Here is a 12,284-nt window from a genome sequence, read left to right on the forward strand (position 1 = left end):
TTCACACACCGGGCTCAGACAAAGTTGCTGTGTTCCAGGCTGGGCTCACAAGCCTGTACCTCAAGCTGTTTAATTTCCTTTATGGATTTGTTAGGATTGGACACATTCAGAGAGAAGAAAACTCAGGGTCCAAAGAGATGCTTCAGGGCTCTTCTCCCATTTGCAGTCTTGGTTAAAATAGGTAGAAACAGGTTCATGTGAGTCATCAATTAGTCCTTGATGAAAATGCAAAGACAGTGGTCTGGGCAACTTTCTGCAACTACCCTTAACTGAATTACAGAAATCACTGTCTGTATTTCCTGGGACTTCCCTATCAATTTCTTGAAAGGCTTCCAGGTGCTTCTCTGCTTGATCTATACTAATGTACAAGGACTGCTTTACATAAGATGCCTTTGAGCCTATAATAGAAGGAGAGTCCCTAACATAGGATCATCCTAATGACAGCTGCCACCAAGAATCAAACTGCAGAGACAATAAAGGGACAGCTCTTTTTGTTCATTTAATCCAGCAAGAATAACCAGAAAACATTATTGAAAAATCTTTAAAGGGGAGGTGTCACAAAATTTTTTTTTGTTTTAATTTTGGGTGGGGTTGATGGTTTTTAAATATGAGCTATCTCCCATTAAGGCTACAAGGCCACTCAGTAATCCTGTCTTGGGTCAGTTATTCTAGGGATTCAGATCCAACAAGGCTGCCTAAATGAAGATGCAGTAGATCTCAAATCAGGTGTCAGGGCCTAGGTCCCTGTTGCTCCCTAACAAGCATGAACAGTGTTTAAGGGTGTTTCCTCCAGTGCTTTGGCAACAAAAATGGTTCATATCTTATCCACACCTCCCCATGACTTCTTTGCCCTAGTATCTTGCTGGTGATTTTAGGATAATCTATCTGGTCTGAGTCACTATCAGGTGATGACAACCATGATCACTGGGATGAGGTATGGCTGGCCTTTCCAGGTAAGATAAGGGTACTGGGGCCCCAAAATCCCCTAAACCTCCTGCATTGCTCCAGTCCCACTCTGATGGGCTTAAATGTGGATACTTTTCTGTGCAGTAAAATCAGTACCTCTGGGAGGCAAAGGACTCTGCACTTCTCTTAGGTCATCTCAATGCCCCATCAATAGAAAACACCCCTTCCCCACAGATTCCATGAGCAGGGGTCAAGGGAGGAGAGACAAAGCAAGACAGACAAGTAAACACACCATGAGACCGGGATGCTCCTCTGAACAGACCAAGAAGGTGTTCATGGAATTAGAGGAAAGAGGACAGCGAGGACTAGGGTGGGGAGAGAGGGGCAAGGAGGGAGGCACTGGTGCAGAGAGCACTGAATGACAACCAATAGCCAGCTTGCGACTGAACCACCAGTGTTACTGCTACAATCGGAGGCAACATTGATGCCAATAAATGGGTTAAATGTAAAACAGCCCAAGAATAAGCCACCAACTGCTTCGCAGCAACCCCATCAACAATGCATAATAATCAGCAGAGTGGGAAGTGAGTCAAAATGAGTTCCTGTGTAAATAGCAGTGAGAGCAGGGACTCCTGGAAAATCAGTGGAAACACAGCAGCTGGGTTGGTAGGACAGGCTCTCTGAGGAAAGGTGGCCAGAGAGATGGCTCCACCTCCAAGGTGTTGGGCAGCAGCGGCACTTGCTAATCAGGCTTCCTGATTTCAACTGGCTTTTATATGAAAAGGCTACGGGACGATCCCCCTATAAGGAAATTTACACAAAAGCCTCAAGAGTGCTGCCTTGCACAGCCTGAGGTTTCTATGGCACAACTGAAACATGAAGCGGGTGGGAGAGGAAGACAGAAGAGGAAAGAGTCAGCAAGAGAAAGGGAAAAGAAGATGTCCATTGCAGAAGTTCTACTGTCAATGCAAAAATATTGATGGCAAGGAAAAAAATTTGTTCCAGGAAATTCCCGAAGGATTAAAATCTAGCTTCAGTATCACGCCAAGGAAGCAGGTGGGCACTTCCCTCTTTGAACTAGATAAACAAGATGATAAAAACAGACAGAATGGCAGAAGCCTCTTACATCTTCCTCTGCTGCCCCGCCATGCCAAACGTGGGCTTTTAAAAGTTCTATGAAATTATACAAATACTCCAAGTGAAATCAGGTGAACTAAAGGCTTATCATCAGGGTTCTTTCCAAGAAATCTAGCATTTAGCTTCATTTTCAAAGAAGTCTATGCATAATCCTTAGTGATATCAGTATTCAACTATTTGAAACTGATAGAACCAGGGGACAGTCCCTGGGGCCTGACTCCTAAGAGTGAGAAATTGATTATGCTGATCCTAAAGACCAGCCAGACTGTCATTTCAGGTTCCTCAAAGCCAGGCAGGTGGCATTTTATTCTTGGGCCTTTGGGCAGAGACAAGATTAGTTAAGAAGAGCATTTGACAACGCACAGTACCGGGAAGTCGTTAATTGCTTGTATGGACCAACGTCGCCGGGCAGAGCGAGGAGACATCTGTGCATGAAAACGTTACACCCAGGAGGAGGGAAGAAAAACACCAAGAAAATTAAAAGGGAAAATATATAGAATAAAATGAAAGCTTCCCACACATCTGATGGATTCAAAGGTACCATAATATACTGCAAACTCCAGCTGGGAACAACAGAAAAACATGAACCTCAGAACAGTAGTACCTGAAGCCCTCAACCACCCCCCAACCCATCACATTCCAAACACAGCTTCAATGTCATTGTCCTTTAGTCCGAAACATATTTCAAGATATCAGGAGGCTGATGTCCATACAGCTCTGACAGAGGAACAACAATGGAGACCTGTGTGGTTCTCCTATAAGAATTAAGATCATAAGAATAGGTGGAGAACTCTGCTTCCCCTTCAAGAGTACATGTATGCGCAAGAAGATTCTCATTCCTAAACAGGAAGAAGTTCCTCAACAGACTCAACACTAAACTGTTTTTGGTGTGGCTGGGGTCCACTGGGGAGACTGGAGTTTCAATCTTGGGGCTCCAGGACCATCCTCAGAGGGGTGCCACGAGGAAGTGAGAGCCTATGGGAAAGGAAGGCTCTTGCTAACAACTCAAGCATCAGTGTGAAACTGGGAGCACACAACACTGCTTCTGGAAATCAGAAATTATTCCATGAACCAGGACCTCCTCAGTTGTTTACATTAAAGCTATTTTAGTGACATCAACTGATGGTCCAGTTACCAAATGAAAGTTAGTATCTCTCTGTGCTTTCTAACTTCTTACAAAATTTAATGTGTCCTTTTTTTAAAACCTCTCTCACATTAAAAAAAATTTTAAGAGTGAACATTGGAATTCCATCTGGAGAACCTTTCGGTGATAAAAACAAGATGACCTAAGTAGGGAAGGTTAAAAACACACAAAAACAAGTGAAATGAATACTAGTCCCCAACAGCTTTAAGAGATTTTTTTTTTTTCTTCAATCTCCAAAATACTCTATAATTCCTTCAATGCTATACTTTAATGCAGTTATATTCCTTTATTCTTACTCATTTAAAGTTTTCAGGTGTAGTGATCTAAATAAGAATAAAAGTATGTATGAGATAAAATTTGAGCTAAAAATGAAGACAAGCACAGAAAATTTAGTAAACTAGGATTGTTTTCAGGACAAAACTAATAAAAGTGATATGATTTGACATTTGAAACTAGACACCGAGAATCAGAAAATACTCCTTGAGGGATAAAACCATTATCGTCCTCTGTGAAGACGATAAGATGGCCTATGTTTTGTACCTTTAATTCCTCCCCTATGCCCCATGTAAATGGGATGGACGTGAACAAGTTTCAAAGGGGAATTTATGAATTTATTTCAGATTCATCACAAAATAACTGCCTGACCAGTTATTACTAACTGATTTTAACTTACTAAGTTGAACCACATGAAACCTTTTCTTAAGGTAAAAAATGCTTAAATATCAGCAATTTCCTAATAATTACTATATGTCATCCACTAAAATGTGCCTTCCTCCCCCAGAGCTTCTAGAGTTCCTAGAATAGTCTATTTCTTGGCCTGTATGATTACTAATTCACTGAAATACATACCAATGATTTGCAAACTTTTCTGTACATGCCATACATCAATACCATAGTTTCATATGAAATTACAGTAAAACTGTTTCTCCCTATTTTATTTGGCCACTGTCTGAAATATAATTCACAAACCACTTACTGTGTCATCCTAGAGGACTACAATGGCCCAGTTTCTAGGAAGAAGTACCACACTGGGAACACCCCAATCTGAAATGTCACAATTCAGATCCTGTCTAACAAGAGGTAATTAGTTATCTACAGGACTTTATTCCCTCTTCATGATTACAGCTTTTGTCGTAAAAGAGGCCAGACCATCAAAAACATATATGTAGGCTTTACAAATGCTTCTGCATTAGGAGAGGCCCCTTCTTGGAACTGGAGTTATCTTGATGAAACACAACCTTTACATACTATCACAGGTCAAAAGTGCTGGTCCATCTGTGCTGCCCAATTTGAACCCAAGTATGAGTAATGCATGCTGTGATTTGAAACAGAATTCAGAACTGCCTTTTTGACTAAAAGATCTCCTCAACCTGGCTCTGACACTAAAGAAAATTCCCATACTTATCCAACTGTGAGTTTGTTTGGCTATTACATCAATAATAAAATGCCTTAGTTCCAATTTATTTATTAAAGCATCTCACCAGTTACCTGCTAGCTTGCAGAAAAAGAAAAAAAATTTCTTTGAATGTAAAGCACCTAGGAAGACAGAAGTGTTCTAAGAAGGTCTGTGAACAGTTGTGGGGATTGGGTTGTGGGGGGAGGGTAGATAACTCCATCAGTGATGCAAAGAAGGGGACTATGGAGTTGGCCAGAAAGGCAACAAAAAATCATTTTCCCTATTTGACTGAAGGTTTTGCCCAATTCTAGTCATGTCTCAAGGCATCAGTTCCTGCCACTCACTTGTCACATACAACCCTAAGACCTGATCAAGTCAGAGACAGCCAACTATCTTGCAAACCAAGAAGGTGAGACACTACACTGCAACTGAAGTGAAGACACCTCTAACACTTGCTGGAAATTGGGGTTTTATTTTAAGTAATTCAAAAAATGCAAATTTTAATTATAGTCAATCTATTATTTCTCAATTAGCAGGAGAAAGCAACAATGTATTACTAAGGACTGAGTTTTTGAGTAACTCGGTGGTAACCAAATAATACATGTCAGTTAAAAGCCGGTTTAAGCCAGACTCAACCTGACAACACAAAAAGTCCTCAGAATCATTCCCAAGCTCTGCTGACATTCTCTACACTCTAGTCATCAAAGGTTTCTGACAGCTTAATAGCTACTTTATGGACAATGAGTTCCTTAAGAAGCAGGAACAGAAAGAGACAGTTTCAGGTGATTTTTGTATAAAGTGGTCCATTCAAAGGGGTACTTCAGTGCAGACTTACTAAAAGTATAAAATCTCTTAGAGGTCAACTTTAAAACTTCCCACAACCATGAAGTTCCAAATATATTAGGATACCAAGCCTACTGAAGCATCCCGAAATTTACTAACAAACATCAGAATACCCAGAAAGACCTGAAGCTACATGATTCTGAGAGGATGGGCATTGACTTCATGAATGGGGATCACAAAGACAAGGTTAAAGGGAGGGAAGAGTATGGATTATAACAACCAGTCACACACTCTCCCACACCCATACAATTTACAGTAGCTAAAACCAACTGAAAGGAAGAAAGCAATAGTCTTTCTCTAACATACTAAGTATGAAAGGGAAAGACCACAGGGGGATCACTAATTTATTAATAGGTGCTGCACGTGGTAGGTAGGGAGGCCAAGAACAAGAGTCTAGGGAAAGGATAAGTATCAAAGGCCACAGCTCAGCTGCTTACCCGCTCCTTGTAGTAGAAGGAGCTGATGGAGACCTGCTCCTTCTCACTGCGCGTGGGGCTCCCACTGTACAAACGGAGGTTCCCAGGGGCCTCTGTGCGGATCTTCATGGGCGCAATCAAGCCAGTGTGATAGGCAGACAAGGCCGAAAGAGATCTGTGGTTGAAAAGGCAAGGTTATCTATACTGGCTTCTTCAATCTTTTCATGGTTCTAAGTGATGCCATTCTTAGTACTTGATGAAGTCAGGAGGAAAAGATGGATATAACAGGGCGGGGATGATGGAAACTCCAAAAAGGAGCCAAATAGCAATTTTAGAACTGAAAAATGCTTTATCTGCAGAAGCAGAGAATGTTTCTATGACTATATACACAGAAAAGTCAAAGAAATCTGTAAACTACTTAAGCTAGTAAGTGTATTTTAATACAAGGTCAATCTACAATAATCTATAGTACTTCTTTATATCAAACATTTGGAAAATAAACATTTTTAAAATTGCATTTACAATAGCATCAAAACACATTAAACGCCTAGGGACACACTTAAAGAGGTGCATTGAAAATACAAATATTGCTGAGAGAAGTTAAAGAAGACTGAAAACAACAGAGAAATACATTGTGTTAATAGACCAGAAGATTTCATGTTGTTCAAGTGTTGATTTTCTCCAAACTGATCTACAGAATTAATGCAATTTCAAGCAAAACATGAGCAAACTTTTTTTGTAGAAACCAGTAAGCTGATTCCTATTTTTACAGAAATTATACAATCCTATACAAGAATAATAAAGTTAGGGAACCTAACTACCAGATTTGAAGACTTACTATACAAACCTACATTAACAGTGTAGTGTTGGCCTAAGGAGAAACCAGCAAATCAAAGAGAAAATACAGTCCAGAAATAAATTCAAAACATATGGTTAACTGATTTTCAACAAAGGTATCAATGCAAATTTGAAAAGACCAAAATGTCTTCCATAAATGGTGCTACTTATATATATAAAACAACTATCTATCTCTACTGAAAACAAAACAAAAAAAAAACCTTTGACTCCCCCCACCTCACATACACAAAAATTAACTCGAGATTAATTACAGATCTTAAATAAAGAATTTAAATCTATAAATTTTTAAGAGGGAACACACAGTATTTCTATGACCTTGGGGTAGGCAGACATTTTTTTTTAGACAAGACACAGAAGCACCAACCCTAACACTTAAAAAGTGATAAACTGAATTGCAGTAAAATTAAACACTGCTAATAAATGAAAATCATTAAAGAGGGAGAAAGACAAGTCACAAATTAGGAGAAAATCAACATATACACCCAGGAAAGGATTTGCAATCAGAATGGATAAAGAACCACAAACAAATAATAAGAAACATAATCTAAAAAAAACTATACAAAATACTATAACAGGCACATCACAAAAGAAGATAACCAAGTGGTCAATTAGCACACAAAAGCTGTTCACCATGACTATGTTGGCTTCCCGGGTGGTTCGGTGGCAAAGAATCTACCCGCCAATGCAGGAGATATGTGTTTGATTCCTGGGTTGGGAAGATCCCCTGGAGAAGGAAATGGCAACCCACTCTAGTATTCTTGCCTAGAAAATCCCATGGACAGAGGAGCCTGGTAGGCTACAGTCTATAGAGTCGTAAAGCATCAGACACAACTTGGCAACTAAACAACAACCACAAACCATTATGTTATTGAAATGCAAGTCCATGTGCCCGATGCACAGCGAGGTCAAGCAATATCAAAATGTTGGAGTTTGGAACACAGAAAGGTTTGCTGAGGGTCCTGCAAGGAGATGGATGGCTCATCCCTTAAAAGCCCCAAACTCCCCAAGAGTTCTCAGCGAAGCCCTTGGACAGGAAAAGCGAGGGAGGGGAGGGGTCAGTTGCTGCAAACTTCTTGGTGTCAGATCCTGTGTTCTTAAGGTTGGGTAATGACATTCCTGTAAATCTCTACTAGACAAACATTATTCTCTGTTCTGATAAGAAGGAGCACAGTCTCTCGGCAAAACTTTCACTGTCTAAGGTCCAGGTCCTGTCTAAGAGGAGGTATATTCAGTTGGTGGCTCTCTCGGGGCCAGGTCCCCAGCTGTCATTGCTGAGGGAGTCAGGTCCCAGGACCCGACAGGCCCTCAGGCTCCTCAGGCCGCCCAAATGGTGGGGCCAGGTTACTGGACTGTGGCTGACATTAGGTCACAGAGGCAGTAATGGTGGAGAGGTTCACTGCCACCTCAAGGCCTGGGCTGGACGCCAGTGGGTGAGCTGAAGGGCTCCGGGGAGAAGACTGGGATCTGCCTCTGACCTCACTCAGCCTGACGACCACCACTCTGCTGACTGTTGACTGAATGAACCAACTGACAGTCGCTCAATGACAGTTGGTCTCTTGGGGGAGGGGCCCACTGACCAACCAATGGCTGAGCAGGACCACCAACGGTCACTCACTGACAGCTGGTCGCTTGGGGGAGGGGCCCACTGCTGTGCCAACCAATGGCTGAGCAGGACCACCAACGGTCACTCATTGACAGTTGGTCGCTTGGGGGAGGGGCCCACTGCTGTACCAACCAATGGCTGAGCAGGACCACCAACAGTCACTCACTGACAGTTGGTCGCTTGGAGGAGGGGCCCAATATGGCACTAACCAACGGCTGAGTAGGACCACTAATGGGCCCACAGGAACCTTCACAAGGTAACCAAGGAGGGGGGTTACAGCTTGCACCAAGGCAGCATATTAAGAGTTGCAACTCTATTACAATTAGTCATTATCACGGAAGCACAAGTTAAAGGTACAATGAGATACTACTATACACCACCACAATGGCTAAAGTTGAAAAGGCTAAAAACACCAAGTTGTGGAGAGGATGTGAATAGCCAGAATTCTGAAACACTGCTCGAAGAGTATAAAATGGCACAACCACTAGGAACAGACTTTTTGACAATTCTAATGAAATTAAACAGGCATGTATCCTATGACCTAGAGATCTACTTCTTGGATAGAGAAATTATTACACATGTACATTAAAAGACTTGTATGTGTAGGTCTACATACAATAAAAATAAAAACTGGAAATAATCCAAATGTCCATCAACAGGAGTATGAATAAACAAATTATATTATTTTCATACAATGGAACTACTGATACACACAATAATATGGAAATCAATTTTAAAAATATTAAGTTGAGCAAAAGAAGCCAGACATAAAATATTATATGCTGCATGATTCTATACAGATGAAGTTCAAGCACAGGCAAAACTAAACTTCAGTGATGAAAGCAGAAAAGTCGTTTCCTCTAGGTAAAGGGACAAGAGAACTTTTGGGGAGAGGTGAGGGCAATGCTATATATTGATCTGGATGCTGGTCATCAAGGCACAGACTTCACATTTGTGTACCCTAAATTATACCTCAGCAAAAATCTGTTAGTAGGAAAAAACGTTCTAATTGGAACATTTTCCCGCTGACCCAAAGTTCAGATACAGATATTTGTGGTTTCCCTTTAAGAGTAGGCACTTGTTTTCTAGTCCAACCTTTGGAATAACGAACCTAGTGTCATGGAGGGGCTTCTCTGGCATTTAACTCCCAGTTCTTGTGGGGCCAATTTCTCATCTGCCTGGGTTACTGCAGAGACAGGCAAACTCCCAGGACAGCAGTATCATCTGCTCATGAACTTTCTTTCTTGTTAGCTTAGCTATTCATTATTAAGTTTGCTAATTATATCATATACAGTATAACCAGGTGTTTGTAGCAAGAGTGTTTCCAAGTTATTCTGGCCATCAGACTGCAGAAACAAAAGACTTCAGCATAATAATTAAGTTAAAAAACCACTAGTATGGGGGTGGTTGTAAATGCATGGGGTCAGAGGTATGTGTTCTCTACATTCAACTTTGCTATGAACCTAAAACTGCTCTAAAAGATAAAGTGTATTAATTAAGAAAAAAATTTACAATATGATACAGTCATTCAACTCTCAAGTATGTATCTAAGAAAAATGAAAAAATACATATCCACACAAAAATCTGTACAGAATGTTCATGCAGCATTATTTGTAATGGCCAAACAGTGGAAACAATGCCAATGTCTGTTGACTGGTCTGAGTGTATAAATACAATATGGTATATACACCTGTGATGGAATATTATTTGGCAATAAAAAGAAATAACTGATACAGGTTACAACATGTATGATCCTTAAAAATATACGAAGTAAAAAGAGTCAGTAACAAAGGAACACATATATAATTCCATATATATGAACTGTCCAGAGTTAGGCAAATTTATAGAGAGAAAGTAGATAAGCGTTTGCCCAAGGCTAGAGGAATGGGGGACTTGGGAACTAGGGTGACCCCTAAGGAATTCAAAGTTTCTTTCTGGTATAATGACAAGGTTATAGATTGACTTTAGGGATGGCTGGCTGCACATCCACTACACATGTGTGGTAATGTTAGGAATGATCAATTAAAGTTGAAAGAAAACTGTGAAAATGTTAGCTGCTCAGTCATGTACAATTCTTTTCGACCCAATGGACTATATCCACCAGGCTCCTCTGTCCACAGAATTCTCCAGGCAAGAATACTGGAGTGAAAAAAAAAAAAAAAAAAAAGAATACTGGAGTGAGTAACCATTCATTTCCTTCTTCAGGGGATCTTCCTGACCCAGGGATTGACCCAGGTCTCCTGCACTGCAGACAGATTCTTTACCATCTGAGCCACCAGACGGTACACTTTACCCTATTAGTGTTATGGGACCATAAATGATCTTTTTCGCTATTTTTCTAGTATTATTTAACGTTCAGATAATACTTTAGCAATAGGGGGACAACACACTAAAACAGCATTTGCCTTGTTTTGACAAGCACACTTTTATCAGCTTTTATCAAGCAATTCCTCCCAGTAGTAACTTAATAGTAGAAATCTCATCTTAGGTGCAGTTTAATGAACCTTAATCTTCTGGGAATAAATTTTATAATGAGCACTTGCTGATAACTAACACAAACTGTCCAAAAGCAAATTCCCACATGTCTGCTCACTTCTGGCCCATGAATGAAGCTTATGCCTGCATCCCCCACTCACCTCGGGGTAGGCTCAGTAGGAGAGACTGCTCGGTGCATTGTCATGGGCCTTGTGAAATACACCAGGTACCCTGTAAGGAGACATCACACATGCACATCAAGGCCATGAAGCTGATTGTGGGAAATCCTAAGAGAGTACTGGTTAATCTTTTGTCTACTTCAACATACTTGAAGGATAATACTTAGTATTTTAAGTTGCATGGGCTCATGACTGCAGCTGTACTTAAGACAAAGATCAGAATCTCCAGGATCAGGCCTTTCCTAGTGGTCCAGGGGTTAGAACCTGCCTTCCAATGCAAGGGATGTGGGTGGTTGGAGAACTAAGATCCCACATGCCTTGGGGCAGCTAAGCCCAGGCACCACAACCAGAGCACCAGTGCACTCCAACGAAAACCCAGTGCAGCGCCCCCCACCCCCCACAAAAGAATCTCTAGGATCCAGGAGAGACAAGGATGTACGTGGTTTGGAAAAGTCTTTACAGGTGCTTTATATTTCCTACATATATTCTCAATATTCTGAGTCATGACACAAATACACACTCATCAGAAGGAAAAAAGTTAAGACCATAACTCTGCTAGACATTCTTAGAATATGTCTACAAATGCCAATCCAGCTCAGATAACACTATGATGGAAATCTTTTGAGTTCTCAGAAAATTAAGAAAAATTTTCTGATGGAAATTTTTATATAGACATTCTTTCTCTCAAAATCTAGAATCAGAGAACCAAAAAAGAGCTACCTGCCCCACAGAACCTGGCCCCCGACGTCCTGGGAAAGGGAATATTGGCATCCTGGTAGGACCCGTAGGCGGTGGTTACCCGGGCAAATGTTGGTAGGGGCGGCGTGACAGAGTTCGGGAGCGCGAAGGGGTTGCTGGAAGCACTGTCTTCTTGGTTCTGAAATTTGAAAGTCAAAGAGACTAAAAACCATAATCGGTCTTCAAGATGAATTACAAAATAGGATGCATTATTACAAGATCAGGGAGCCCACGACTTTAGGAAGGAGAAAGGAAACAAAAGCCCCAGGCAGAGGTTAGGTAACAAGGATCCCACCACAAAAGACTCGAGGCAGGAGACGAGCTGGCGCAGGCAGGGCTCCAAACAGCTCTGGTTGCGTTTCACTTTTTGCAGGGAGGTGTCTTTCAGGATCTAGAAAAGGCACAATACACAGTTAAGAAGAGCAACATTCTTCCTCCTGATTTGCTTTTATTGTGAGAAGCACTGGAAGCAGCCGATGATGCTCGGTGACCAGAATGTGGCTGTGTCTGAGGCTGCCAACACAACACGCTGCTTTCCACCTGTCTAAGAGGCTCAGAGAGAAGACTCCTTTGTGAGTGCTCCTTCAGA

General features: G+C 41.2%; 1 protein-coding gene across 4 annotated transcripts in view; it reads right to left on the minus strand.

The window, feature by feature from the left end:
- Positions 1-12,284, minus strand: part of WDR59 (WD repeat domain 59) — a 78,631-nt gene that overhangs the window by 18,207 nt on the left and 48,140 nt on the right. For all 4 annotated transcript variants that reach the window (XM_065925010.1, XM_065925009.1, XM_065925008.1 and 1 more), the window contains exons 15-18: positions 11,991-12,086; positions 11,678-11,834; positions 10,940-11,009; positions 5,864-6,017 (exon numbers count right to left, since the gene is read on the minus strand). In XM_065925010.1, coding sequence (XP_065781082.1) covers positions 5,864-6,017; positions 10,940-11,009; positions 11,678-11,834; positions 11,991-12,086 — 477 coding nt within the window. The remainder of the gene's footprint in view (positions 1-5,863; positions 6,018-10,939; positions 11,010-11,677; positions 11,835-11,990; positions 12,087-12,284) is intronic.

Source organism: Muntiacus reevesi, chromosome 2 (assembly GCF_963930625.1).
Source record: "Muntiacus reevesi chromosome 2, mMunRee1.1, whole genome shotgun sequence".
Taxonomy (NCBI): Eukaryota; Metazoa; Chordata; class Mammalia; order Artiodactyla; family Cervidae; genus Muntiacus; species Muntiacus reevesi.